The sequence below is a fragment of the Macrosteles quadrilineatus genome, unplaced genomic scaffold, assembly GCF_028750875.1.
Source record: "Macrosteles quadrilineatus isolate MER2022 unplaced genomic scaffold, UCM_ALF_1.0 Scaffold_3__2_contigs__length_128488019, whole genome shotgun sequence".
NCBI classification, from domain to species: Eukaryota; Metazoa; Arthropoda; class Insecta; order Hemiptera; family Cicadellidae; genus Macrosteles; species Macrosteles quadrilineatus.
The window spans coordinates 18826152-18853932 of record NW_026542596.1 but is presented as its reverse complement, the minus strand read 5'-3'; the positions used below and the strand labels follow the sequence as shown (position 1 = coordinate 18853932).

General features: G+C 34.3%; 1 protein-coding gene across 7 annotated transcripts in view; it reads right to left on the bottom strand.

Moving 5' to 3' along the window:
* Positions 1–27486, bottom strand: part of LOC128988660 (nicotinate phosphoribosyltransferase) — a 63644-nt gene extending 36158 nt beyond the window's left edge. For 4 of the 7 annotated variants that reach the window (XR_008490411.1, XM_054410154.1, XM_054410155.1 and 1 more), the window contains exons 1-5: positions 26887–27486; positions 15323–15493; positions 11357–11483; positions 10526–10609; positions 9456–9583 (exon numbers count right to left, since the gene is read on the bottom strand). Coding sequence is in view for 6 of the 7 variants with exons in the window: in XM_054410154.1 (XP_054266129.1) it covers positions 9456–9583; positions 10526–10609; positions 11357–11483; positions 15323–15493; positions 26887–26977 (601 nt within the window). In the remaining variant the exon portion in view is untranslated. The remainder of the gene's footprint in view (positions 1–9455; positions 9584–10525; positions 10610–11356; positions 11484–15322; positions 15494–26886) is intronic. The other 3 variants (XM_054410156.1, XM_054410159.1, XM_054410160.1) reach the window with 3 other exon arrangements.
* Positions 27487–27781: the final 295 nt, after the last annotated feature.

Sequence of the window (27781 nt, the reverse complement as noted above, 5' to 3'; positions counted from 1 at the left end):
CATTGTTGTTTAGTGTTTCCATGGATCAGCCAGCTCGTCACGAGCGTTCTATATTTCTTTGCAGCTAGTGGGAACGTACTTTTCTGACAAAAAAAATATAGTTTCCCAAAATCACACATTTAAAACGCCAGTTTTCATTTGAACAGGGCTTTGTTCCGCCTCTTTCCTGCTAGATAGCAACACTACTTTACCGACTGCAACCTGGGAAGTGCTGCTATCTATCAGAATCGCTTCATACTATGTCCAAAACTAGTTTTATTACAGAACATTGCTATCCAGTATAACTAAACTACTGTTGTTTTTACTATAATTCATTGTATCAGCGGCAATGTTATGCAGCGGCGATGGCTAATTCAGCTCCTGGCACAGTCACGGCATCTAGCGGTTAGCAGCGAACGTGTTAATGACTATAAATGGGTGTCTTTTTAGTTCTCCAAAAAAAATATTGATTTGAAGCACAACATGAAGTGTTATATTATTCAAGAGTTAAAAAATCTAACATTACTATCAAGGACTAAACGTAGATTCCAATTTTCTACATTTAATTATGTTGTTGTTTTTTTCATTATTTATTTTATCATGCAAAACTGAAAGGGAGCATTTTGTATACTATAGCGAATGTTATGTCTCCATCAACTATCATAGTGGGAAAAACTGTAAGAGGAAATGTGACTTCTATTATAGCATACTCTATAAGTGACTGATTTAACTGTGTGCTGTTTAAGTAAGAAACTGGTTATGGTTGGGCCTCCTAGCATGTTTCTTTGGTATCAAAAGTCAATGATAAAACTCCATGGAATTATGTTTTGACATTTCTCATAAGAATCAGCTTCCATGTTGTTTCTTACTTTGACAACAGTGGATATTGAAAAACGGATTACAGATTGTTTACATACAACCAAAGGTTAGGATTACAGATGATAAGATTATAGAGGAGGAAGAAGAAGAGTCAAGAAAATGTAGACGATACCAATGTAGGCTTATATTAACCACTCTTATAACCAAGGAAATTTTTAGAAAAAATATTTGTAATTTCCCAGTCTTTTTAAACACTAGCAAAACTTTTAAAACACCCAAACTAACACTGAAAACGTAATATTGGATAACTTTTAAACTAAATATACATAGGCCATGCAGTATAAATTTGCTTTAGGTTAGGCTTGCTAAGACTGATGAATGGCCATCAATTTTAAGCAGTAGATTATATAACAAGTTACCACTAGCCATAAGATTACTTTTACTTAGAAATAGGGATTTTAAGACTAAAATAAACAGTTTTATTTGTAACTCCTTCGTACGGGGGGGGTTGGCGTATAAGTGTAAAATGCTTATTGCTGCTATATTCGTGCTTTGCGTTTGCAATGGAAGAGGACACGTTTTAATAAAATTTGGTTTACGGTATATTTTAATTTATAGTATACTATACTATAGCACATCTACCATAGCCATAATGTTGTACCACTGCACCTAAACAATAGACAAAACTAAAGTTCTCACAGCTTTTTGTTGCTGCTTGGTTCAAATTAGCTGTTGTCATAAATGCAAAAAAATTAATAGTGCTTCACCCTATTGGTAAACCTTATAACCCTTTTAATGCTATTGAATATCATAGAACCAACTTGTGTAGTTGAAACAGCTGACAAAATTATTTAATTCATTTTAAATATGAATACTCATAAGGTTAACATGGGAAACTCTAGAGCCACTGGGGCGGAGCCCGAAAGGATTTTTAAGATAAGAATATGTCTATATGTTAATCGGGTATGTGAGCTATCATACCAAATTTCAACCCAATCCAACCAGTAGTTAATGCGTGATTGAACTTCAAACACAAAAAACTTTCACTAGCTAATTTCCCTGTAGCAATTTTTAATATTGATATGATCAGCCATTTTATTCATTATAAGATTACATGGCAAGAACACGGACTCCACAGGACTTAGCTAATTAATTAACGAATTAACTATATTATATTATAAATAATTTGTCACTGGTAAATAAAATTTCATTCTTATTAAATGAATTTAGCTAATACTTTTTTTTTTAATTTCCATAGGTATTGAATTTTGGACTATCGTTATTTATTGTAGAGTTCCCTGAAGTATATTGTTCAAATATTTAGTTGCCATCTTAGGCTATTTTTTTCTCCATGTTGGAATAAACTTAGTTTTCAAGAAATAAAGCAATAATATGACTTTTTGTAAAAAAAATGAGTGCAACATTTTTTTATAGTTTTAATTTTATATTTATTTCTGCTTCAGAAGTTTAAAGTTAAGTTAGGAAAAACCAAAAGATCAATTTCTTATATTAAAAGGTTTATAAATAAAACTTAAAATATGTTACATTCATAAAATGTAATAATATCTCAAAAAATAAAACTTTATAAAATTAAGGTATTTACTTTTTTCAAGAATTAAGTTATATTGTGGTACAAACAAATATTTAAAATGTATTCGATCAAAAGTGGACTAACGCCTGACAAAACAAAGTTTATTCCAACAAATACAAAGCCTCCTAGAAGCCAAAACACACAAACGATTCCGCAGTGCCACTGCAGAGTTAAGGAAGTTTGGCGAAAGATGGTCATGGCCAAATACTTTAGAAAGACATGATAACAATAAACTCAGGCCTGTCTATTCTTCCAAAAACTGAGTTTCCACATGCAAATGTATCATTGCCGTGCTGAAATAACAGCATCAAATGAGAGTGGGGGAGGGGGGAAGGCGCATCGGTGCCTGGTACCGTCTGCTAATCAATAGTGCATTAGTGAGCTGCTAACGTGGTGCCTGGCGCCTCGTTACTGCACCGTAAACCTGACGTGCCTGCACGGAACTTCCCGCCTGCCACCGAATTATCTTAAGTTTCCGCTTTGCTGTACGTCCCCTGACGTAGTACAAACCGACTAGTTTGGGCATTCTTGACATTTGTCTTGTTTATTCTATATTTAACAAGTTAAATGGGTTTTGGTCGTTAGCAAACTTAACTACATTCAGAAAGTTTGACAACAGAAAACATTCATCTGATTATAAATTACCCTACAAACATTTAATGAAAATTTAGACCAGTTTGAATTTTTTACTCTTCAAACTGTATCAAAGGTAATAAAATTAAAAGTTTTAAATTATATCAATTATCAATCATTGAGATGGGGACACCACCAAGTTGTGTATTTTAACCCATGAGTGAAGGATGAATGTAGAATGTATTGAGATGATCTGTGCAGCTTTGTTACTGACTAAGATCAGCTGTTTCATTAGCCAGGACAAGATGAAAATAGGAAATACAAAATTTATTATTTATGTTTAATTCATTGGTATAATGTATAAAAACTAAATTCAATTCACTAAAACCAATTCAAGTTAATAGGTACCTAAACAATTTCCTACTTTTACTTTTTAAACTAACGTTAACAATTTTTTTCTAAGATAACAAAACTGATTTATCAAAAACAATTAATCAAGCAAAATTATCTCTGAAACAGAAATATTGAGATTAAATTCTTTTTAACATTGAATGGAAACATGATGATGCAAATTAAGTTGTTGATAATATTAAACTGATTTACGTCAAAGATAAATGCAGTAAGGTTCAAGGCAAAGCTTTATCAATCACTAATACTTATTGATGTGTCCTCAAATCACGTCATAAAATGTGATAGTACTAAAATGAAAATATTTGTTCGATGACCTCACAAACTCAAATGAACTCTTAGAAACCATAATCAGTGTCTGGGGAATATATGGCTCAAATGATTTGGTATTTTCCTCCTAGTTAAGTAAAGTAAAACTATCTGGTCTTCACAGTTTCTAAAAAAAGTTAATGGACCAAGTAAGCTATTATGGATTAATTAGTGATGGAAATGTAAAATGTTTAACTACTAGCAAAGCTATTCTTTTAGTTATTGAGCGAAGCTAAGCTCTTTAGGATCGGCTTCAATGCAAACTTTCTAACACTATCACTCAATAAGGGCTGAACATATTTTAGTTTTAGTCAAACTTGCAAAGGTTGTTTCGACAAATATTTGGAAGGTTTGAGATTAAACAATTTCAATTTTTTATAATGCTTGTATAGTTTAAAAATAACTTAAAGATTTTAAATTTTAACATTGGTCCAGTTGCCATGATTCCATTTCAACCAGTTGCCATGATGCCCAAAATTACACAGTAAATGCAAACAAAGAATCATAGCATATGTTTAAAATCAAGCCGATATACGACCTTAACACAGTGCAAAGAGAAAAAATTTGGATAATGACCACTGATCAAATAATACAGAGAAGGTATTGCACGCCATTTGGAAACTACCACTGATCAAATAGATAAGGTATTTTCCAACAGTCATCCGACAAAGTGGGCTTCCTTGCAGTGATTATACAGATTTTACTTAAGTACCGGTAATCTAAATTAGGTTTTAACAAATAATATTTATATTATGGGATTGGGAATTAAAACAACTATCAGAATCAGCAGTTTAAAATAACTAGGTACTCTCAAATCAATATTTTCATCTACATGTGCTATTATGAACATGCAGTCTTATTATTTACTTTAAACAGTGCAAGTAAACTTCTTATCCTATTGTGAAATTTAAACCTTATTTAATGCTGGTTTCATGTGGAAACGTTTGATTGGGCTAATGTCGACTAAATATAACCACATGTGTTTGATAGTAAAAATATAATATTCACCACACTATGATGTTTTTAGCTGTTTTACATACGTTAATTGGTGGCTGAAAGTTACGCTTTGCTGACCATGCCAGCAAGCTGTCATCGTTATTTAGGGACCGAGCAGGTTTTTACATCCCTAGGGCCGCAAAATCAGCTGCCCGCTTACTTTTTTAAAACATGAATGCATATTAAATACACAATCAGTATCCATAGCATTGCAATAGAATGGTTTTATTGTCACCGTTGCCTAGCAACTATTTATTATTATTTTTGCTGATTCCTCAAATTGTTCCTTCACATAAACTTAAAGTTGTAGTTGTGTTGACTATAAGTGTGCATTATTATTGTGGTGAATAGTGAAATAGGATATAGTGTGGTGAAAAATAGTGTTCGTACCTAGGGCCGAAAATGATGTTTTGCTGGCTCGAGATTTTTTTTACAATCAAGAGCTGCAAAACCATTTCGGTCCTAGCTACGAAATATACTATTTCGCTACAACTGTGAAATGACCGGTTTTCGTTACATGTTTATTACCTGCAAAAATTCATCATTACATTGTTTACTACGGCAAAAGAATTTTTACTATCTTTTTTTTTATTTTGCCAGTTTCAAAATTAATTATATGTTTACTATAAGATGGATATACCTACTATAGTTCGGCCGCTTAGAAAGCGACCTCCTCCAGCATTGGTTTAGCATTAGCGCGCAGGTTGTTTTCTAAGCGGCCGGACTATATAAAGCTTTCTATGAAGATAAATGAAATTTAATATGAATGGCCAGCGAATTTAAATGTTCACGACAAATATACTGTATGAGTCATCAGAAGAAATTTAATAACCACCGTAAAACTATTATTTTACTGTAATTATAAAATGAGTTTGGGATTTCATAATTACCCTAGTAATAAATAAATAATGGAAGTCGTTAAGGAATAAAAGTGAGTAACAATTAAAGTGATAAAACTGTTATGAGTTGAACTAATCGACTCAGTGAGTTCTTGGAAGTACTTGACTTGACCTTGAGTATGACAAAACTATAATTGCCATGATATAATATTAGTGGGTTTGGGACTGCTAATGGGTTTTTATACTATCATTACCCGTAAACATCAGATAAACCTTTTGTCCGCCTAACTACCATGCTAAGCCCGACTTTAACAACCAACCCATCCCTAGTTTTAATTCTAATTTTTCTAGTACAGATTACACAGTATATATCATTTTATTTCTTTGCAGCTGCATTGATACTGTATGTTGCAACAACTAGACTTTAGCCAATGTTAACTTATTTGCATGTCTATCTTAACTAAGGTCAGAATGTTTTCTGCCAATGTGCAACTCTTGATGTTATTGTTCATATTCTTCACTACAACAACAAAGATGGGAATTTACTAATAACAAATTATGGGTATACTATTTTCAATACTCTACTTTGATTGCATAAGAAAAAATAATAAGTTAAAGTTGACAAATTATCTACCAAAACAGGAATGTACCGTAACATTAAACAAGTTTACATCATAATAGCATAAGCAGATTTTTCTGATGTAATACTCCAGAATTTGTATAAAATATTTCATGATACAAACAATATTCAAGTTTTACATCATTCTATACATTAAGTAAAAACTTTCTAATCTAGATAAAGGCTATGACATTTATATGTTTATAATACCAATACTACAAAAATTGTGAATAATCTGAAAACTAAAGCCGTTGCTTTTTAGTTTTCTCAAACCTTTCTTTTCGTATTTTCATGTTTTGCATTAAGATTTATAGAAATATCACTACAGCACTACGGTACTCTTATTTTTTTTTAAATATAAATTTCAATCAGTTGTGACAAAGCTAAAATAACAAGATTATGTCTAGTATTGTACTTTATATCTACAGGGTGTCCCGGACCAATATTTTAGGGCATTGCTTCTGGGTAAGAAACATACCTAAATATCATATTTAAATTGTCCGGAAGTCCTTAGTTACTCACACAGCCGCCATTTTGTTTTTTTCAGTTATTAATTTTTTTCTTAAGGATGGTTAAACATACGAAATGGAAACTTTGCACAAACATTTATGACAACTAGACAAAGCTACAAAAAAATTATAACAATTTTTCAAATTCACAAAACAAAATGGCAGCCATTTAAAATTTTTATAAAATCAACGGTTTTTGAGTTAATTAACAAACAAAATTTTAAGTGGCTGCCATTTTGTTTTATGGATTTGAAAAATCATCATAATTTTTTTGTAGCTTTGTCTAGTTGTTATTAATGTTTGTGCAAAGTTTCCATTTCGTATGTTAAACCATTCTTTAGAAAAAAATCAATAACTGAAAAAAAAAACAAAATGGCGGCTGTGTGAGTATGTAAGGACTTCCGGACAATTTAAATATGATATTTAGGTATGTTTCTTACCCAGGAGCAATGCCCTAAAATATTGGTAGAGAGTTCCAGGACACCCTGTATATTTTGAAATTTAAATGTTATTAGTGTAATTTTTGTGCATATATATCTGTCAAAACTTACTTAAAAGTTCTTTTGTTCCAAGAATTGGGCCTATTTCCCTCACTCATAATAGATCACTATCAAGACTGTTAATGAAACAACCTAATGTTTGGTATTGCATCTATTAACTTTGGAGACACAAAATACTGGGTTATTCTAAATGATGGACCCATTTTTAATGCTTTATAATTTTTATACTGTTAAACTTACCGCTATAAAATACACATCAAACAAAAAAGCAACTCAAAGAGTTTATGCCTTCCAAAGACACATAATTTAACAAAATCGATCCAACAGAACTGTAGATTTAATTGTACAAAGTTAAAAAGTAACCTCCAACTTTTTTTACCACTAGAAATTTGGAGGTTACTTAACGTTTTTGCAAATAACTTTTAAATGGTGAGGAAATCGACCAAAGTGGAAGGTAATATTCCGAAAGAGAATAAAATTTCCTACAATCTACTATTAGGCATATCTTAAAAATACTCAATAAATGTAGCCTAAATTTGGCTTAAAATAAAAAAGTGTGAAATTTAATGTTTGCTATGTTTATTGTGAAGACGGGGATTTTAAAATTTTTTTTTTTCATTTTGAGGCAATTTTTGATACTTTTCTTGAGTATTTTCATAAAATGCCTAGTAGTAGATTGTAGGAAATTTTATTCTCTTTCGGAATAATACCTTCCACTTTGGTCGATTTCCTCACCATTTAAAGGTTATTTGCAAAAACGTCAAGTAACCTCCAAATTTCTAGTGGTAAAAAAGTTGGAGATTACTTTTAACTTAGTACAATTAAATCTACAGTTCTGTTGGATCGATTTTGTTAAATGATGTGTCTTTGGAAGGCGTAAACTCTTTGAGTTGCTTTTTCGTTTGATGTGTATTTTATAGCGGTAAGTAATAGTATAAAAATTATAAAGCATTAAAAATGGGTCCATCATTTAGAATAACCCTGTACATTGGATCTATAAATGAGGTGGATGAAGCCTACAAATATTGGCAGCTTAAAAGAGGAATCGGCAGATTCAATTAAAAACAAATGAAAACATAGTTAGAACATAGTTGAATGTGCCACTCAGAGTGTACACAGGTACAAATTATATTTTCATTGGAACTTGTTGCTGTAGTAGTTGATGTTATGTAAAAGTTGGCTATGTTTTACAATGAGTTGTCCTATCAGTTTAGCTCGGTTAAAAAACTAACAGTAGTTAGAACACTCTTGTCGAGGCTCAGTTCAACTAGGTACATTTCTTTACTAAAACTGACCACAAGTTAAACACTGGAATAGAGCATCTAGTTCTATCGTTAGTCAAAGCTACAAGACAGAAGTCTCAAGCTCCAAAATCCAAACCGAACGCCTCTAGTACTGATATATTTAGTTGTCGTATTTGACAAAAATCAGTACTAGACATAAGCACGCTCTATCGGTGGATGAACGTCCATTTTAGCGAATTTCCCTATAGGGAAGTAGCTATTACCGTAGGTCTCATGGTAAGACTTAGGCCCGGGACCGATTTACTTTTTCATTTTGATGTCCCCAGAGGCCAAAAACACCATTCGTTCAAATTTTTATATATGTATATATATATATAGATATATATATAGATTTATATATATATGTGTCCGTGAACACGATAACTTGAGTAATTTTTATCCGATTTTGATGAAATTTGGTTTGAAGGTGTAAGGCGAGATAAACTTGAATGAGTTCGCGATCCAGCATGATCGGACCATGGGAACAGGATTTTATGGGGGGTTTTATGGGGTAAAAATTGGTTTTTCTCACTTTTGACCCTCAAAACACAAAATTTTCCAATTTTTCTCTAAACCTTCTTAAAGAGCTTAAAAAAACAAACAATTCAGTATATCAAAGTGTTTTTGTACGGTTATTGGTTACGGAGAAAACAAAAAAAATTTATATTTAAAATTCCCATGTTATTCTTATGGAGAATATTGTAAAATGTTGTAGTTTGCTTGTTTATGGATATCTTTTGATCAAACTTGGCAAATATATTCATTTTATACTAAGCAATAATTATTTTACTTAAAACACACTATTTATTAGTTTCCTTGTAGCAGCAAACCTAGGTACTCGTTAAACCTAATGTTATTTAAATAGACCAATTGAAAATCAATTCAGCCAAATGGAAATTCGCTTAGACGGCAGGTTTGCTGCGGCGGGGGTATTTATTCCAAAACTGGCCACAGCTTTAGCATGGGAATCAAGTGTCTACTTCTATACAACAAGTCTTGACAAAATGTTAGATTAGTTAAGAGAACTCACCGACATAAGCGTATTTGGAGGCAGACAGACCACCGTCGGGGCCTTGTGCTCTCCGCAGACCAAACTCTAGGAGAGACACGTTCTTGCCTGCGACCATCCGATAGCGAGCAGCGTTGGTGGCCATCAGACTACAAACAACCAGCATATGGTAAGTGGTATTTTATCTCTTAGGAACAATATGTGGTAAAAAACGTTAAGGTTGGGAAGTTTTCTTGTTCACAATTTGAGCATCAATCTTTTTTAGATTATATTGATAAAAAATAGTACCTACAGTACAACTTGAAGAAGTACAAAAAGTGAATAAAGTAATGATCAAAATTTCCCTTCAATATGGGTGTGATGACGTATTGAATTGTTTACTTAACATATGCTTCATAAGCAGGTATTAATAGGCCTACAGTGATTTTCAAACTGAAATGTTTTTGCAAAGTAGAGCAGATTCTTAACAAGAGAAAGACTCAAAATAATCATTATTAATTCTTTAGTTAAGACAGTAAAGGTCCTATATCTTAACTATAGTGAAAATCCTATACCTTTTTTTATGTCCCATCACCACATCCTAGGACATAGGCTTTACCTCGGATCGGTTTTACACATTACTTCAGGCTAGGTCTCTGAGGGTTGCGGCAATGTAATTTGGAAAGTTAAATTGATGATTAGCGGGACCTCGGGGACCAAAGAGCCCATGCTCTACAACTAGACTAGCTTGCTCCACTATAAAACTTATACTAAATGCCATTATATTATCAAGACTGCAGTTGAATAATTTACAACTAGTTGTATCTGATCAAATTGGTTAACTGATAGGTCAAGGATTTTATTGCTAGCCTATTTGTTAGAGTCTCTGTCTTCTGTGCTAGAGTGAAAGGTTCAATCCCCAGCATTCAGAACCATCCAATTCTGATTGCTTGAAGGGGTTGTGATTACTTTCCCTTAAACCCGTCAGAGAATCTTATTTCCTCTATGGCTAACATGAAAACAAAAATTAGGCTACTCAATTAAAAACTTTTACAACGCAGCCAAATCCACTTCTTCAAATGTGGTTATTCAGGACAAATATCGCAATTTACCTGGCATAGTTGACAAGGGTCAGCAGTGTAGTCTCCAGTAGCTGCACTATGATCAGGGGACCTTCCACCCTCATTAGTGGGACCCTGCAACATACATATCATTGTACGATTCATGCAATATGTAGCATAGTGTACAGACATCCCGGTTGAACATGAAGCTATTAAGCTGTTTAAGGAAAGCCATGTAAAGGTGATTTTATGTGAAAGAATAATTAGCTTTCCTGAGAATGAAAAGTCCAGGGGGATAGATGCAAAAAAGTTACAGAATAACACTGTTATTTCATCCTGGTAAAGGAGATTGATGAGAAATATACTTTATTTTTTATAAAATTCTGAGTATAAAATATCAGTTTTATGTTGTGTGACCTTTTTATGTATTTATAAGCCCCTGGATTTAAATGGTTTATAGTAAACTGACTCTAAAAAAGAAGGGCGAAGGCAAAAGCGATACTCCTAAAAGTTATTAAATAACAGAATGATGTAAGCGTTGATACAAAATCTTTTCCTTAAGTCTTTTGGGTGAAAATAAATACATACTGACTTAAATTTAAGGACATGACAAATAACTTTTATATTTACATCTATTCTAACACTTTTATAGTTTTTTACCATTTTTTTTTTTTTTAAAGACACTGAAAAATGGAGATGTCCCAAATAAAATTCACAGTACGTTATTCAAACTGCTGTACAATGAGTCAAACTAAAGCAAGCAAAACTTTTGAAATTGCAATTTTTTATTCTCCCCATAATCATTTGAGGGATTTTATTTTTTGACAATGTGAAAATAGGAACCATGATGTATTGTTTGTATGGATTCTTAATTCTACACACTTGGGAAAGGCAACAGATCCCTCCTCGATGGCGTAAACGGTGACATCATTGACGTTAAGTCGTTGTAGAAACACAAAAAACTCTTCTTCTATTGACGGTGGCAAAGTCGCCTTTAGGTAGGCAATGTCTGCAAAATAAAAAAATATGTTACATCTTGCAAATTCATGATAAAAGTAAGGTCATTGACAGGTTAATTAGAAGGTAAATTAAATGTTTATGTAAATTGTTAGTGTTTATGTTTTAAAAGTAAAGTTTATATTGAGGAGTGTGTCGATTCTAGATACCACCGATACTTGGCCGTTGGTATGGGTATCAAGAGTCGATCGTCAAAAGTCGATTCCGATACGGATACCCGTCACACTCGGGATATCAGAAAATTACTGCTATTGCCATGAACACCCAAGACGACAATGACATTTCCGTGACCGCAAGAGACTTGATGATGACGCCTACATGGTCGCGGGAGATGTTCATGATTCTGCCGTGATTGCGGAAGACGACGATGATGTCTACACTGCCACGGGAGAAATTCATGATTTTGCCGCGAGTGCGGTCGATGACAATGACATTTCTGTGACGACGACGTTGACGTCTACACGGCCGCAGGAAATATTTATGATTTTGCCGCGATCGAGGACGACGTTGATAATATTTCCGTGACCACTGGAGATTTTCATTTTTTGCCGCGATTGAGGATGAAGATGGAGTTTCTGTGTATTCCGTGACCACGGAAGTCAACGATGTATACATGGCTGCGGGAGATGTTCAGGAGTTTGCTGCAATCGCGGAAGACGATAATTTCCTTTCATTTCATATAACTTTATTCTTTTCAGTACAATATGATCAATACAGGAATGACGTCAACAGTGATTGAATAAAACTAACTTAACTAAAATACTCATCATTATCATACATGAAGTAGCATACCATCAATATTAATAGCTTCTCAGCTCAAATAAAGTAAAACATATAAAATATAAAAATTATACATTAAAAATCCAAATTAAAATAGTAAATCAAATTATTTTAAAACCAAAAGTTTCAATTTATATAAAATAAAGCAATATAGAACTAAAACACTTCAAAGTAGTACATAGCCTTGTTGATAACAACTTTTTTAAGTTTTGATCTAAATGTATTTTTTGAAGTTTCAAATTTGATTTCTTTAGGAAGTTTGTTAAAAAATTGGAACCGGCATATTTAGGTGTCTTTGTGAAAAAATGCAGAGTATGTGAGCTTGTGGCCAGGTTTTCTCTATTTCTAGTTGTACTAGTAATTTTTGTCCGATTTTGATGAAATTTGGTTCTAAGGTGTAAGGCAGGATAAACTTGGATGAGTTCGCGAACCAGCATGATCAGACCATGGGAACGGGGTTTTATGGGGTAAAAAATGGGTTTTCTAATTTTTGACCCTTAAAACACAAAATTTCCCAATTTCTCTCTAGACCTTTTTAAAGAGCTTAAAAAAACAAATAATTTAGTATATCTAAGTGTTTTTTAGTAACAGAGAAGATTAAAAAAATTATAAATTTAAAATTCCAATGTTATTCTTATGGAGAATATTGTAAAATGTTGTAGTTTGCTTGTTTATGGATATATTTTGATAAAACTTGGCAAATTATTTATTTTACACTAAGCTATTAATATTTTACTAAAAACTCCCACAGTAGTTTCCTTGTAGCAGCAAACCTAGGTACTCGTTAAACCTAATGTTATTAAAAATAGATTTAATTAAAAATCAATTCAGACAAATGGAAATTCGCTTAGTCGGCAGGTTTGCTGCGGCGGGGGTATTTTTTAATTTGAATCATCAGCATATTCAAGCAAAGCTTGCTAAAATCACTGAGTTGCGGAAAATTTCTCAAATAAAAGATGAATAAAAGAGGGCCTAGGATAGATCCTTGGGGCACACCATATTTTACTTCCCGAGTAGGCCTACAAGAATTGTAAGCAATTTTATAATCTATCTATATATATATAATACGCTAAGCTGATTTTTGTGATCAAAATTCAGTAAATCAATTTTTTTTAATGGTATAGGTATAGAGAATAGAGAATCAATCAATTTTGGTACCGACACATGGCTATTTATATTTATTGGTACAATAGTAAAAATACATAGAATAAAAATGTAAATTTTGGAAAAGGCTAGTTAACTAGAGAAATTAGTTTCTAGTCAAAGAGTTGTATGAGGAAACAAGACAATTGAGTGACACAAGCTTAACTTATCAGTTATTTACATAACTGGGAACTTGCAATGGAATGTTTTGTATTAGGATGATAACAATGACTCATCCAAGCAATGGACTATCTCAATGACAGAAAATATCTACATCTACTTTTGTCTGATAAGTGTGATAAGTAGTTGATAAGAAGGATGTTTGCTATCAAAATAGATATAATTTAGCTACTGTTGTCTTTGACTTGTATTCTTGTAAGTTTTGTTTTATGATCAACATTTAACGTCCAAACAATGCAAACAAGCAAATAGCATCTAGGTACGGCCCTGGTAATAGCTTATTCCCCATATATGGGAAATTCGTTAAAATGCAGCACACTACAGCTTTAAACTATTGTTGACTAGGCTATTGATAGAATTAGGTAGACATTAAATTCCCATGTCGAAGTAGGCCTAGTAAAAATTAATGTAATTTAATTGAGCTACCGTACCACCGACAGCGTGTGTTGATACCAATTGAAGATTTCCATTGAAACATCAAATTATTAAGAAACCAAACTGAAACACTTACTGTAGACTGCTGTGACATCTTTCATGTTACATAAATTATGAAATACGGTGTGTAAATTAAGTCTTGAAACAAATCTGTTTAAACCGAAAAAGATAGAAACATAAATATTCTGTTTGAGGCTTTGACAAAGGATTCCATAATTTTTTACATCAATCATATTTTTTAACCCCCCTGGGGGTAGGGGATGACTTATTTTTTTCAAATAGCAACCCCTATTGAGTGACTCCTCGTTTTGAAGGATTTGTCAAAAGAAACACAATGACACAAACCCGAGGTGGATATCCCATCTTTTGGCTAGGGGTGAGATATTCACCTCGGGTTTGCGTCATTGTGTTTCTTTTGACGAGCCCTTCAAAATGAGGGGTCACTCAATAGGAAAAAAATAGATCAACCCCTACCCCATACCCTGTTAGGGGGTGTTATAAAATTTTTTGGTGTAAAAAATTGCAGAACCTTTGTTAAGAATCAATGCTACAAACAGAATATTTCTATCTAGGCTATTTCGGTTTTAAAAATACAGATTTGTTTCAAGACTTAATTTACACACTGTATAGATAAAAAAAAGAAAGAAAACAAAATGTTGGCAGTACAAGTTCTCTTAAGTGCTCATTACAAAACTACCTATGTTCTACTATAGACTAATCAACTCACAAGTAGACTTCTCATCCCATTGTAAATTTTGAAGCTCGTTTTTCTTGTTTAGTTTTCGTGTCTAGTCCGGTGACACTGATCGCTAGGCCCTAGTGTCAGCGAAAAGTTGTTTCTGTTGTTTTAGGGTTAATTAATGCTGTGCTTTAATGTTTGGTTATATAACTAGGGGACAGGTTAGGCCTTTTGTTTATGATTAGATTGTTTTATTTGGTAAAACGAGGTTTTAAATTACTGAAATAAGAAGAAACTAATTGTAAACAAAACACGGCCTCCTCAGTGCACCGGATAGAACTAACAACAAGTTTGGCCTCAGCTGTCCAATAAGGATGAGAAATCTACTAAGGGAGTATGTTTTATCTATGGTTCTACTTAAATAAAAAATTAGCTACTTCAGTAGGCCTATTCTAAAGTCAAGGATACAACTCTGAAATAGGAGGGCAGGTAGGTACGTTTACTTAGTTAATGCTACAAAAAGAATAGCCTAGTGTGGTCATGCACTAAATATAAACACTAAAAAAAAAATGGGTGTTGGTTGTAAATAATTATGTAGTACACTCGTCACTCACCACTGTTGGAATAGTGGAAGTTCTGGAGGAATTTGAGGCACTCGTCGAGACCAGCAAATATTGTAAACTCTCCTTGGAATGGATTTTGGCGAAAAAAAAGATCAAAGACTGCAGTATCTCCTGTTTTTCCTGATTTCCAATAGGCATATGCCATTGTAATCTGGTACAGATCTGAAATAAAAACTGGAATCACATCTGATTCATACAAGAACAAATTTTAAAGCAAACTGACAGGCCAAACTGTGTTTTAAAAAAGCATTACCATACCGGTACTCATAAAAATACTTCAAGCTTACTTTGGGCAGATTTCAGGAGAAAAATAATTGCTTTGAGAACAAATAAAATTGATTGTTTTGTCATAATTCCATAGACGTCAAACGTTAAAAACCTTATGATCATTTAATATATGATTTAGGTTATGCTTAAACTATAATCCGTCACAAATTATAGTCGTGGGCCAAAGCCTAACATGGTTGTTTACAGTGTTTTCTGTGGGAGAGTCACAATTCTCATAAGTTATAACATTTAGCTCCTGACTGGGAGTGTAGAAAAACTGTACGATAGCATTTCCAACACCTTAAGTACCGGTACCCCCCCCCCCGCCAAAGCAAACCTGCAGACTAAGCGAATTTCCATTTTCCAGATAATATTTTGACTAAAATACTGTATCTACTTTGTCAGATCTATTCCCTATATAAATAACATTAGTTTTACGAAAGATGTAGCTGGCATGAACTTTTTTCAAGATAGCTAAGAGCCATAAACCTACTGTCGCTCATTCATCGGTTTCGATTGTAAGTTGTAATAAACCTACGTTTACCACCCAATAGTAACTTAAAACTTAATTACAGTTAAGATTTCTTTTATCTAGTAGACTTTTGCTTTCCACCTCACCAAAATAAATAACATTGATGTTTTAATGGTGCAAAGCCATTAGGATGTTGGTTTTCAATATAAGAGGATGGTAATTTATTCAATAAAACCATTCAATCAGCCAACTGTAATCCTGGAATTAGTATGCTTTATTTTCCTAAAACTGAGGCAAAGCAAACATGGTTCATAATTTTTATAATTAATCCCCGTCTTGATACTTTAATTATGAGGCCACAAAAAGGTGCGGTAAGCTACCGGTACCGAAGACATGAGAACAAGCTTTGTTCAACTAGACTAAACGGGTAGGCTACCTACAGTTCTGCAGAGAACCTGTGATATATTATCGGATGAATAACGTTAGCCTATCTATTGATAAGTTAACTAGGCCTATCCGATTAATTATATCATTCCTATGTTTTTTTTTGGGTACGCGTCTAATTGGCACCGCGTCAGATTGGCACCACGACAGATTGGCACCGCTCCTAGAGGTGCCAATCAGTCGTAACAGTACACGACAGATTGGAACCTGGAGAAAGGGGTGGTGCCAATCTGTCGTGGTGCCAAGCTGACGGCTGCCGCAGAGGTGCCAATCAGTCGTAACAGTACACGACAGATTGGAACCTCGAGAAATGAGTGGTGCCAATCTGTCGTGGTGACAAGCTGACGGCGGCCGCAGAGGTGCCAATCAGTCGTAGCAGTATACGACAGATTGGCACCGCTGCCCTCAATAGGCCCACCTGTTCGTTTTACTTACTAGTCTGATGTTTGAAAACAGAACCGTGTCAATACTTGATGCAATTAATGTCAATTAATGCATACACATTGATAATAACATTAACTTTAACAGCACAAACCGCTTCGTAAATGGTCCATCTAATCAAAGTTACAGTTCCTCAAGGCTTTTAATATTATGCCATTAAACTCAAGTTTATAATTTGGAAAACGTCTGATACCTACTAAAGTATTTGGCACAATTGAATGAAACCTTGCAGTCATTTTTTGGAAGTTGGGTGTGCGTTAACCTGGTTAAAAAAGATTTTTTCATTCAGAAGTTACAGCTTGTCAAAGATATGACAATTTATCATTCAGTTAACTAATATTATTTCAATGAAATGATATTTTTTATGCATTATGGAGTGATAAATTGTGAAATATTTGAGATGCTGTAATTTATTACTTAATTTACCTTTTTGGGTATTTTACCTTATAAAATCAGGTAATGTATAACTCAAGGTATGGTTACACTGAAAATGCAAATCTTCTGAAATGGGGTTATTTAGGCGTGAAATTTACGTGGATTAAGATATATATAGCTATGGAAATTGAAAGTGCTCGCTATGATGGATTTTCTGCCTCATATCAGGACTTTGAGAGAAAATACTGTACTGTACTTTTAAACACTTTCTTAGTATGCATCTAGATATAGGCTACATGCCATGATGTCGTGTTAGTTAAGCAGTTTGTAACTCGAGACCGGCTGGATCTTTTTAATGATTTACTAGTGGAACCCCGTCGAAATCGATGGTTAATCTTGAGGTTTTATGTAAATTCAGCTATCTGCGTTGGATAGAGTGAAGTCATTAAAATCTTAGTTATATGAAGGGAGGATAAGCAAATAATAAGTATGACGATTGTGTTCCCTAAAAAACGTGATTGATGAATTCGTTTAACACAATATTTCCTACCTTTCTTTTTATCGGCTTTAGGTTGCCCAAAAGGTTTTTTAGGAGTATTATAATTGTTTCTTCATGAGTTTGTTTCATACCAAAGCCACTTTCACTATATGGGAGAATGAGTTCATATAATTAGTCTATCATGTTACGGAAAGAGTCAATATTTATTACTAACCACTAATTCCATGCTTTAGGAAAATCATTCAGATTGTATCCGGATTTATAAGTAAATCTTCATCTTTTTTTATAAAAATATCTGATTCTCCAGAAAGCAGTAACATTCTTACTTCAATCTCAGCAATTTTAAATCCTTCTCTTGCCACATCGACCTATGTATTTAATCATCCTGTTCTTACTTGATAATTCATTAACTTATGGGGTGGTTTTGCCTTGGCCATATAGATCACATAAAACTGTGCATGTATTTCGTGGATGGGAATGAACCATAATTGTAGGAAATTTTATCACAAATCTTGAACATTTGCGGAACCAAATCCATAACCTAGTCCAGCATTGGTAACAAATTATGCAAATGCGATGAGATGTGATGACACTGTTGTGTTTCCGAATGTTTTGTATGTAGTGAGGTTTAGATGCGTTGTTCAACCTAGCTACGTGTGTACATCAAAGTAACTACTATGTACACATTTTTTAAATAGCCTACCTGAATTGACATTAGTTCACCTACTTTACCAAAACCATATACTCCGTAGTTAGTCTATTCCAAAACTTGTACACTGCCCTCATCCTAAACGTACTCATCTATGACACAATTTTCAACCCGATTATCAAAAACTGTTATACCAATAAATGAATCTCAGGTGTTCTTTCTTGAATTTAAAAATAAATGGTGATTGAAAGTAGGAAAAAAAGGCAAGTGCCAACCTTACAATATGTATAAGCTAACCCGATAAGGAATAGTTATATGTTCCTTTGAAATTGATAAGTCACACTTATTTCATAATTTAAAATTTTCTAAGAACACTAAAGCATAGATTTTTGAACAAAACATTTCAAACATATCATAAATTCATCATTTTGTTGAAACTATAAAAAACTTGCCATGCAGTGGAGAATCCATTTAAAATCATAAATAATAATGTAAACATATAATTTTGACAGTTTCAGTAGACCTTTGAATACAATTTTAATATTAACAGCTGGTTCATTAAAAGTAGTGTAAAATTATCCATATGGTCGAAATGTAAACAAAATTGCAGAGTGAACTTTAAAGGCCTCTGGGGCAGAGCCCCAAAAAAATTACATCGTTTCTCTTTTGAGGGCTCACCTACAGACCAATACCTTTCTTTAGAGACCCATACCAAGTTTCTACGCCCAGCCGTTCTCTCAAATTAGCTGTGACAAAAACCTCGTTTTCCTCCATAAGAATAACATGGGATGGGAATTTAAAGGCCACTGGGGCAGAGCCCCGAGGGAATTCTCCATGTTTCTCTTTTGATGGCTCATCTACAGACCAGGACCTTTCTTTAGACACCTCTACCGAGTTTCTACGACCAGCCGTTCTCTCAAAATAGCTGTCACAAAGAAAAACAGTTTCAAATTAATATATAGATGATTTGTTGGATTCGTCTTAAACCGATTAACACATGTATCTTCAGTTCAGTTTTTAAATTTAGGGCTATGCCCCACATATGTATGTTATGCGTATGAAGAAAAATATGATGGTTTTTGACCATATGCATAGATTAATTTAATATATTTTAGAAACAGCTGATTAAACATTTGACAGGTAATGTAATTGAAAGTCATTTTCAGCGGTTTTATGTTGTCTGTGATTGTTTTTAAAAGGCTTATAAAAGTGGCCGGTTGATTTGGTTTTTTTTTAACTTTTATGGGGTACAAAGTTCGCCGGGTCATCTAGTTTGTAATGTACAGTTCGCTCAATCGGACGTAAACTATTTCCCGTTTCGAAATTCTTAAAAGGGCTCCGCCCCAGTGGCTCTGGAGTTTCCCATGTTAACCTTATGAGAAATGGAACTAATGAATCTTAACAGCTGTTTCAATTAAACAAGTTGGTTCTGTTCTATGATGTTCAATAGCATTAAAGTTACAAGGATTACCAACAGGGTGCAGCACTATTATTTCTTTTACATTTATGACAACAGCTAATTTGCAACCAAAAGGTGAGTGAGCGTAGCGAACGAACTTCAACCTGGAGGCGAGTGAGCGTAGCGAACGAGCTAACCTGAAGGCAAGTGAGCGCAGCGAACGAGCTCCAACCTAAAGGTGAGTGAGCGTAGCGAACGAGCTCCAACCCAAAGGTGAGTGAGCGTAGCGAACGAACTTCAACCAGGACGTGATTGAGCGATGCGAACGAGATCATCTTGAAAATTAAACGTAACGGTACTTTCTTTCCATCGGTCTTAGGGGAAACCTATAACTTAGGCGATACGAAGTTCGCCGGGTCAGCTAGTATCTATATATTAATTTGAAACTGTTTTTCTTTGTCATAGCTAAATTGAGAGAACGGCTGGGCGTAGAAACTCGGTAGAGGTGTCTAAAGAAAGGTCTTGGTCTGTAGATGAGCCATCAAAAGAGAAACGTGGTAAATTCCTTTGAGGCTCTGCCCCAGTGGCCTTTGAATTCCCATCCCATGTTATTCTTATGGAGGAAAAACTGGGTTTTTGTCCCAGCTAATTTGAGAGAACGGCTAGGCGTAGAAACTTGGTAGGGGTCTCTAAAGAAAGGTCTTGGTCTATAGATGAGCCATCAAAAGAGGAAAGAGGTAAATTCCCTTGGGGCTCTGCCCCAGAAGCCTTTAAAGCTGCCTCTTCAAATTTGTTTACCATATGCATAATTCTACACTACTTTTTAATGAAACAGCTGTTAATATTTAAATTGTGATTTATTGAATTTTTCAAAATGAAGTACAGTATTTGCAATGGGTTTTTCTGATTTTAAAATCGATTTTATTCTGCATCGTGTCATGTTTTGCAATATAATGTTCTATTACCAAATCAGTGGAAAATCCTAATATCACAGTAACTCTTAAAATTATTTCTTAAGGGGTTAACTTATATCTATTGTATGGCTTGGTTTCTGCTTTTTTTTACCACTTCTTGGAGATTGTAAATCGTCTGCCACTTCTTGGTGATATTCTTTGGCGTATTGCATCTGTCGACGAAACTTGGGTTAGTGAAATTATTACAATGGAAAAAAGCGAGAAATCCTGGACAATTTGTTAAAGGCTAAAAATAAAACTGAATTAACACTGCTCTACATTTCTTGAGCAATCATTGAAATAACCGATTTGCAAACAATGGAAACATAGAAAAAGTCATAGAACACAACCAAGCAGAAAAAATAGAAATAATGTTTTTTTTTCATTTGTAATCGTTATCATAGACAACCTAATGCGGCTATGAGAGGGAAAAGTTTGTAGAAAACACTAAAAAAACAAGATCAGCTTTTTGAGAAAAGATAAGACATTTACAAAAGATTTTGATTATATCTAACTGTTGTGTAGATCGTGAGTATTTCCATAATCTTTATGAGTCGACTGTAATGGTTCGCAATTGCTCGAAGTCGAGCAACAGGTACACTAGTTTCTATAGTTAATCAGGAATAAAATAGTTTTTCCTACAGTCACCTAACAATGTTCATGTTCTCTCACTGATTTGAGAAAGCAAAGTGGCCAATTCACTCATCAGTGAGACAATGTTAACATTGTCTCACTCTGATTACTTTGTCTCACTCCAGATTTGCAACGTGAAGGGACGAAATAGTGAGCGCAACATGCAGACAAGGTCGTATGTGCGCGAAATACGTTGGCAGCACTGGCTGTAAATCAGCTGGTCAGCTGTTGTAGCCTACTGTTGTATTTGTCACTTCACATTAAATGTCATATTAAAAGATCACTTCTGTGTAAAAATATGTTACGTTTGTTTGCCAATTTATTTGTTTTATGGTAACTGTAGGAAAAATATAATATGCAACTCGAGTGCAAAGTGCAATTGCCTCACTCGAGAAACCATTCCTCACTCGCCTACGGCTCGTGAGTAAGGATTTCTCTCGAGTGAGTCAATTGCTCACTTTTCTCACTAGTTGCACAAATAACTATTGCCACCTGTTTCAACTATACAAGTTGGTTCTATGATATTAAATAACATTAAAAAGATATAAGGTTTACCAACAGGGTGCAGTACTATTAATTGTTTAAATTGATGATGACAACAGCTAATTTTAACCAAGCAGCAACAAAAAACTGTGATACAAAATGAGAACTGTCAAAGTAGGATTTTTTCCTGAGGTATGTTTAGGTTATTAATTTAAGAAATCAATTTTGATATTGTGGAAATAAGGCGTTTTATTTTTTAAGTGCATCGTTCTTTAACTTATTGACTTCATTTTTTCCTATTTGTTAAAAAAAAACTATTGTGTTTGTATGGTTTATTTCCCCTAAAATAATGTTTGGGAAACGGAGTATCCAGTTAATACTTTTCGGACCTCTAAAAGTGTATCTACATACGACAAATCTATGGAACATAATTATTCTCTTTAGCGTTCTCTTCCCGTTGCGAAGAACGGGTATGACTGCTAGTTAACTATAAAAGAATGTTAAATACGTTTTTTAATCAGGATTAGTTAAATAAAATCAATACAATTGCTTGTACAATTAACAAATTATGTTTATAGTACAGACAGTTGCTACTTGCTGCATTTACTTCCTTTTGCCACACTCCAGTATTCTTGGATTCCAACCAAACAACACAAATTGTTTAAAAAGCAACATTATTTGTTCTTATTTTTAACCTATAATAATAATTTCACAAGAAATAATAACTGTCCGGATTTGTTAACATCAATCAGTAGTTGTTACTTGCAAAAGTAAACAGATTTGTTTGTAATTTTATATCAAAATTCACAGAATCTCATTGTAGAAAACGTAATAACGTGTATGTTTGTTAGTTATTAAAATATGTTTAATGTACACATTACCTGTAGTATTTACTTGTCAAGGCAGACGTAAACCGATTTGCTAGAAATTTAATGTAAAATGTCAAAAAATCATGACTAAGAACGTAATGATATTTGTTTTTGTAAATCATCAAAAGTTGTACAAGATACATATTTATACTGAACACATTTATTATGAGTCAGTGTCTCTTGTTTCCGTGGATGTACGTACGCCCCAACAATAGGAGTCGGACCCGGAAAACAAGACGATTAGTGATAGTTGACAGATTCTCTGCCTCACTCTGACCGTTCCAAAACTTAAAATATTTTTAGAATGAACTTAAAATTTGATTATTTTTTTCGGGAAGTCGTAACGGTTTGATACGTTTGCCCTTTGCAGTATTATTATGGTTTACACAAGAATCTACAGAATGACTGTTGAAGTGATTGACTTTAAATTAAAGAACTACATTTTAACGTTTTATTTTATTTTTGTATATTATGATTTAGTTAAAATGAAAATAAAACGTTTAATTTATAATGTACGTTAGTTAGATGGAAAGTAAATAAAAGAAACGTCTTATAACATTAAAAACATATATTTACGATTATACTGTTACAAGACGGTAAATACACAAAATACCCCTGCCGCAGTAAACCTGCAGACTAAGCGAATTTCCATTAGCCTGATAGGATTTCACATTAAAATGCCTCCTTAAAAATATCATATTTATTCCCTATTTAAATAGAATTAGTTCAACGAGTACTTAGGTTTGCTGCAACAGGGAGGGTAAAAAGGTGGTTTTTTAATGTTAATAGTTTAGTAAGAAATGAATGTATTTTCCAAATTCGATCAAAATATGTTCATAAACAAGTAAACTGAACAGTTGACTTATTCTCCATAAGAATAACATAGGGATTTTAAATTTACAATTTTTTGGAATTTTCTCTGTAACCATTAGGCGCACAATAACGCTTCAGAATACTAAATTATTTATTTTTTTAAGCTCTACAAAATGGTTAGGAAATAAATTGTAAAATTTTGTGTTTTTAGGGTCAAAAATAGGAAAAACCTATTTTTACCCCATAAAACCCCCCATAAACCCCAGTTCCCATAGTCCGATCATGCTGGTTCGCGAACTCGTTCGAATAAATGTAGGTTTACACGTTTGTACCAAATTTCATCAAAATCGGATCATTTTTGCTCGAGTTATCGTGCTGACGGATACACACATATATATATATACTAGCAGAGTACCTGTCCTTCGTACGGGGTTGGCATATAAGTATCAAATGCTTATAGCAGTTATGAGTGAGGACATGGTTTAAGAAATTTCGGTTCTTTTTGAAGTTCGTTCGCTACGCTCACTCACCTTTAGGTTGGAGCTCGTTCGCTGCGCTCACTTTCCTTCAGGTTAGCTCGTTCGCTACGCTCACTTGCCTTCAGGTTAGCTCGTTCGCTACGCTCACTCGCCTCCAGGTTGAAGTTCGTTCGCTACGCTCACTCACCTTTTGCTGTTGTCAAAAATGTAAAAGAAATAATAGTGCTAGTACTGCACCCTGTTGGTAATCCTTGTAACTTTTAATGCTATTGAACATCATAGAACAGAACCAACTTGTTTAATTGAAACAGCTGTTAAGATTCATTAATTCCATTTCTCATAAGGTTAACATGGGAAACTCCAGAGCCACTGGGGCGGAGCCCCGAAGGATTTTTGGGATAAAAATATGCCTATATGTTAATCGGGAATGTGAGCTATCATCATGCCAAATTTCAGCCCGATCCGACCGGTAGTTTTTGAGATTAGCTCATACAAACACACACACAGACACCACCTCTTCTTTATAATAGTATAGATATATATAGATATATATATATATATATATAAATATATATATATATATATATATGAATTAGAACGGATGGTGTTTTTGGCCTCTAGGGACCTCAAAATGAAAAAATAAATCGGTCCCGGGTCCAGGTCTTACCATGAGTACTACGGTAATAGCTTATTCCCTATATGGGAAATTCGCTAAAAGATGGTAAATGGTTACCACTTACCATCTTTTTTGTACATTTACCGTCTCTACTTGAATACTGCAAGTAGTTAAATCTCATTCACGAGGAACAGGTGTAGTATTGATCTAAAAGTCAATACTACACCTGTTCCTCGTGAATGAGATTTAACTACTCATTGGGAAGGATTGGATTAATATTCCAGCTCTACTCAATATTGCACGCAGAAAACTGCGTTGTTGTATTTTCAAACCTCATTCAAGAAAGGGGTGGTGCCAATCTGTCGCGGTGCCAAGCTGACGGCGGCCGCAGAGGTGCCAATCAGTCGTAACAGTACACGACAGAGTGGAACCTGGAGAAAGGGGTGGTGCCAATCTGTCGCGGTGCCAAGCTGACGGCGGCCGCAGAGGTGCCAATCAGTCGTAACAGTACACGACAGATTGGAACCTCTAGAAAGGGGTGGTGCCAATCTGTCGTGGTGCCAATCTGACTGCGACTCTTTTTTTTCTCTCACTAAGTTACCGTATGTAAACATCAAATTGAGTTAAGCTTAAGTTATGATTTGTTTACGATTTTATTTTTTAATATTTAATCAATAAAAACAATAAGTAATAGCCTAGATATTAAGTAGCCTACCAAAAACAAATAACAATTAATGAAAAATGAAACAACAACTAAAACCACAAACTAAGTAGGTATGATAAACGATTAAAAGTTAACTTAATGTTCTTGTTATTATCCATCATGTGGTTTAAAATAAAATAGGCAGAGGATACGCGGCCGGTAACCGAGCGCCGATTAGGCGTCCAACAATTAGTGTCGTAACCTAACCTAACCAACCAAACTTGCTAATAAAAAAATTGAATGAATGTTAAATTCTGTACATAAATTAAAATTATAAATGCCTCAAATTCTAACAAAATATGTACCTACAGTTAACCCCTTAACCGCCACGCACGAGATATGCCGGGCGATACTAGTTTTCAGAGCAACCGCCACGTACGAGTTATCTCGTGTTGACGTAATCAGCTGTTGTGTTTTATTTTTAACAGCTCACTTCCCGCCTTATCTCTGATATACGTACGTAAACAAGTTGTTGACAGTGCTGCTTGACTAGTGCTGCAATCTGGTGGATTTTAGTGGTATTATAGGTCAGTAATGGTCCCGATCAGTTCCATTCGTAGTTTCAGTAAAACTCGTGCTTGCGGAAGCTTACGTAATGCTTACGTACATTATGCGTGTCATTATAATTGTTTTTTTGGTTGGTTATTTACTTGTTAGTGTTGAATGAGTAGTAAATATTAGTCGTAATGGCTGGTGACATGCTTGAGGATGACGATTTAATAGAGTTGTAAACTTTATTGTAGGCCTAATTTTTATTATAGGCCTAACTCAAGAAAACCCCGAACCCCACCCCCCCCCCCCCCCCCAATCACAAATTTTAGTAGGGTATTGTTAAATCTTAATGTTTTTGAAGATGTCTACAAACAATATTGATAACTATTTTCTTTAAAAAAACAACTGGTACAGTTTTTTAAATCACAAGTAAAAATCGTCAAAAACGGCAAAAATAAGTGGCAATGGCGGATTTTGACTAGGCTACTTAGACGGCGGTTAAGGGGTTAAGAAGAAATGGCATTCTAGAAGCAAAATCTTTGACAAAAAGTTAGTGTCACCGATGGGATTCGAGCTAGATACCTCTAGTACGTCAGCTGAATACTCTATCCACTACACCACGAACACCGATGGATGTAGATCGTATTGTTGTGGTAATGGTGTAATGGTGGTGGTGTGGTATGGTGGTAATGGGCCCCCACAACCTGGTGACGTCACTGCCGGACTCCTAATCCACGTTCGGTCACTGGACGTACTTATATCCAGCTGCGTTTAAAATAAGTAGGCTAATTGATGCAATCCAAGCAGACACATATTGATATAGGTATAGGCCTATATCTTTATTCATCCTATATCGCAGGTTCAATACGGAACTGTACCCGCCTAAACTAAGATACGGGCTATGCTTACCATTTTAACTGTTTAGCAGCCTACTAAAGCCTATATATTAGGCGTTTATAATGGCTTACCTGTGAGAAGAGGTTGAACTATTCCATTTTGTGTTACATCTTGATGTTCCCAGTTGTCATTGTTGTTAGCATAAACCAGTCGCCCTTCCATCGTTGACAGATGAAATATGTTTATCAATCTGTGATAAAAGTTTCTAAGCCTGTTAATGATCTTTCCTTTTCTAAAAACATTGACTAAATACAAAAGTTAATGGCTCGTCATGTTTTACATTCGTATTTGTTCTGACCATCTCTCTTACAGTACTACTAAGTACTCATAAAATTTACCGAAAATCCTTAAACTCAGTAAAACAAGAGCACCTAACCTTACCGATATAAACAAAACAGTAAACAGACGAAACTTGATGCATACAAACACAAATTGTTTCCTTGGAACACGTTACCGATCCTTTACATACAATGTAAAGTAGGTTATTAGTCACCTAAAGTAGGACAGACAATCTTTATTCATTTCGTAACGTCTCGTCGTCGGCAGAAAAGGTTGCTAATACAACTTACACACACACCCCAACCTTGCTGAAGTCGTGAAGTCCAATGCAAATGCAAACTCTTTCGGTTCTACTGCCCAATCCCAAAACTAAACACTGACTTAATGTCGATTGAAAGTCATTTATCCCCCTACCCGAACTCAGTCTATGACAGACAAAGGTATCAACCAATCAGAACGCTTTATTGCATTCCCTCCCTCCTGTAGAGATAACACGAACAGCTGATGTTGAGATAAGCAATGTTTACAGCGATAGAAAAGGTTCCAACTGTGAACATGAAATTTCCCTATGTGTATATTGTTCTGTACTTGTTCCCTTGTCTGCACTTATATAAGTTTTATAAAAGAAATCACTATAATACCAGTAATTCCTTTTTTTGGTGGCATACACGCATGATAATTAGAAAA